The 2,803-nt window shown below is 53.8% G+C and overlaps 1 protein-coding gene across 1 annotated transcript in view; it reads right to left on the bottom strand.

The window, feature by feature from the left end:
• Window positions 1-418: 418 nt before the first annotated feature.
• The window catches only part of Gpr27 (G protein-coupled receptor 27), a 3,021-nt gene continuing 636 nt past the window's right edge, over window positions 419-2,803 (bottom strand). The window contains exon 2 of the mRNA XM_004629544.2: window positions 419-2,797. Coding sequence (XP_004629601.1) covers window positions 1,657-2,797 — 1,141 coding nt within the window. The 3' untranslated portion in view covers window positions 419-1,656. The remainder of the gene's footprint in view (window positions 2,798-2,803) is intronic.

Below are 2,803 nucleotides of genomic sequence, written 5' to 3'. Positions count from 1 at the left end.
GAGCTTGCCTAAGCAGGCACTTAGTTTGCTGATCTATCTCACCGGCCCTCCTTGCTCATATTTTAATCTGGCAGCATTTTTTGTTGTTTTGTTTTTCAGTACAGGGCCTGGAACAGGGGTGTCCAGCATGGGAGGGAAGTAAGTGCTCTACAACAGAGCTATAGCCTCAATGCATGTTTATTGTTCTTTTTTAAAAAAAGTTTTAAAGCATTTTATGTTTACTGTTGCTTCACTTTAGAGAAGATGTGCAGATTGTTAGCTTGCACTTTAAAGCTAAAAAGACTCCAAATGTGTTCAAAATGCTGATTTCCAAGTATAAACAAACCGAAAACATGCACTGAAGGGAAAGCAACAGCCCATTAGTAACATACTCAGACACATAGGATCCACAGCCTGGGCTCAAGCAACAAGCCACCACTCCAGAATGAAAATACTGGTATATTTGTGTAATGCAAAGAGAAATAGAGATATAAACCCTCAAAACGGAAGGTACATTAATAAAAATGTAGCATCTTAAGCAAAAATATTATACAGTACTTGCAGAATGTGGTCTTCCAGTTTCAAATTACAATGTCTAACAAATAATATTTAAAATTATAGTTGTTATATTAATTTAAAACAACCATCAGTAGTACAGCACAGCTTAACCTAGCAAACACTGGAAAGAAATACTTTGTCTCCTAGTAGTAAGTTATCATTATATGTCATTCATTTATACCATAAACAACAGAACAGTCTTCAAAGTGGAAATTACTTTCATAAAACAGTAAAACGGGGCTTCTCAAAGCACAAGCCGTTTCCATAAAAGTATTTTACCGTTCACTGGCAGAAATACACCTAAACACTTTTTGATGTAGTTCTCAGAGTCCTCCCAAGCCGTGAGCCACAATCAGTACATACAAACACATGCAATACTGTATTTTCTCCACACCATTACTAACCAAAACACTTTTTTTTTACTCCTTAAGTTACAATTTTACAGAAATGTTTCCATTCGAGATATGATACAGAGAGCAGCGGCTGCAGAGGCGCCAAGGTGTACATTCTTAGTACTGTAGTATGAACTAGAAACCAAGTCTTGTTACTTACTGCTGAAGGAATGATTGCCTTCCTACCGACTCCCATGTCTGTACTTTAATATCAACACTGAACAAAGTTCTCCACATTCCCAAAGAACCAGTGCGACACAGCTGGCCCTGCAGCTGGCAGTTCAGAGGGAACCTAAAACACCTTGCCCCTTTCTCTTGCTTCATCAGAAGACCCTCATGGAAATACCAGTTTCCTCTACACTGCAGTATGCAATGCCACTTGAGGTTGTCAAAAATAGCTTCTGTAGAAAACTGACCGTGGTCTTTAGGAAACTGCATGAAGAAATTTAGCCTTTATTAAAAAAAAAAAAAAATCACACATGGAAGTAAAGAATTCAGTACCAGTACAAAAGGACTGCAGGGCCTACAGTCCAAAGAAAGCATACTGGGGAGGACGAATGAACGGAGCTGGAACATTGAATCCCCCTTTCCGCCCCCCAAATGGGAGTCTGCGCTATCCAAGAGTTGTCTGCTCTGAGAGTCATTTGAAGGCAGCTTCGAAAATCCAAAGGGGACAGAAGCGAGGTCATTGAGCCAAAGGAAAGGCTGAAGGACGAGAAGTCTCCCTTCACAAGCCTATGCCTTTCAGGTCGCAGGGCAGGGTGGCCTGTGAGGGCTGGGGGCTCTGCCTGCAGGGGAACTGGGCCCTGAAGCAGTCCCTCAGCTCCCTGTTGAAGAGGAAGCACACGACAGGGTTGATGCCGGCCTGTGCGAAGGTCAGCCACACCGAGGCCGTCAGGTAGGCCTGGGAGACGGCGCCGGGCCGCACCAGGACCCGCAGGTAGCTGGCCACGACGTAGGGCCCCCAGAGCAGCAGGAAGAGCAGCGTGACAGCGTAGAACATCTTGCACAGCCGCTTCTCTGTCTTGAACTCCTCCAGCACGAGCAGGCGGCGCGCGCCGCGGCCCGGGCCCGCAGGTCGGATGCCCACGAGTGCGGGCGGAGTGGGCCCGCGGCCGAAGCCCGCCGTCCAGTTGGCGGCCGCCTGGCCGGTGGCGCCAGGGCCGTGGAAGGTCCAGTCGTGGCTGACAGCGGGCACGAGGCGCGCGGGTCGCATCTTGCGGCGGTCGTGGATGAAGAAGAGCAGGCGGAGGTAGACCAGGTGTGTGGCGCCCACCACCACGGCCAGCAGCAGCAGGAAGCCGAGCGCGCCGGGGGCGCCGTCGGGCCGCTGCTCCAGGGCGCAGGGCGCGTCCTCGTCGTCGCCGCCGCCGCCGCCGTCCAGCACGGGCGGGAAGGCCGCGGCCAGCGCCAGCGCCCAGGCGGCGCACACCAGCATGGCGGCGCACGGCCAGCCGGCCAGGCGCTCGGCGTAGAAGCGGTGGTGCGCGATGGCCAGGTAGCGGGTGACGCCCACGCCGAGCAGCAGGAAGGCGGCGTGGAAGCAGAAGAGCGCGGCCAGGAAGGCGAGCAGCTTGCAGCCCAGCGCGCCCGGCGGCGCCCCGGTGGCGGCCGCGGCCCTGCGCGCCGCGAGCATGACGGCCGGGAGGCAGGCGAGCGCGCGCAGCCCGTCGGCCAGGCACAGGTCGAGCAGCAGGTAGTACGGGGCGCGGTGCAGGCTGCGTTCCCGCACGATGAGCAGCGCGAACAGCACGTTGCCCGCCAGGCTCACGCACAGCAGCAGGCTGAGCGTGGCCAGCTTGAGGCCCAGCGCGGCCGCCTCGCCCTCGCCTCCCCCGCCGCCGCCGCCGCCGCCCTCGCCCGGCTCGCTCGCG

The sequence above is a fragment of the Octodon degus genome, unplaced genomic scaffold (genome assembly GCF_000260255.1).
Source record: "Octodon degus isolate 3935 unplaced genomic scaffold, OctDeg1.0 scaffold00030, whole genome shotgun sequence".
NCBI classification, from domain to species: Eukaryota; Metazoa; Chordata; class Mammalia; order Rodentia; family Octodontidae; genus Octodon; species Octodon degus.
Note: the sequence above shows the minus strand (reverse complement) of the source record. Positions and strands in the feature narration are given on the sequence as shown.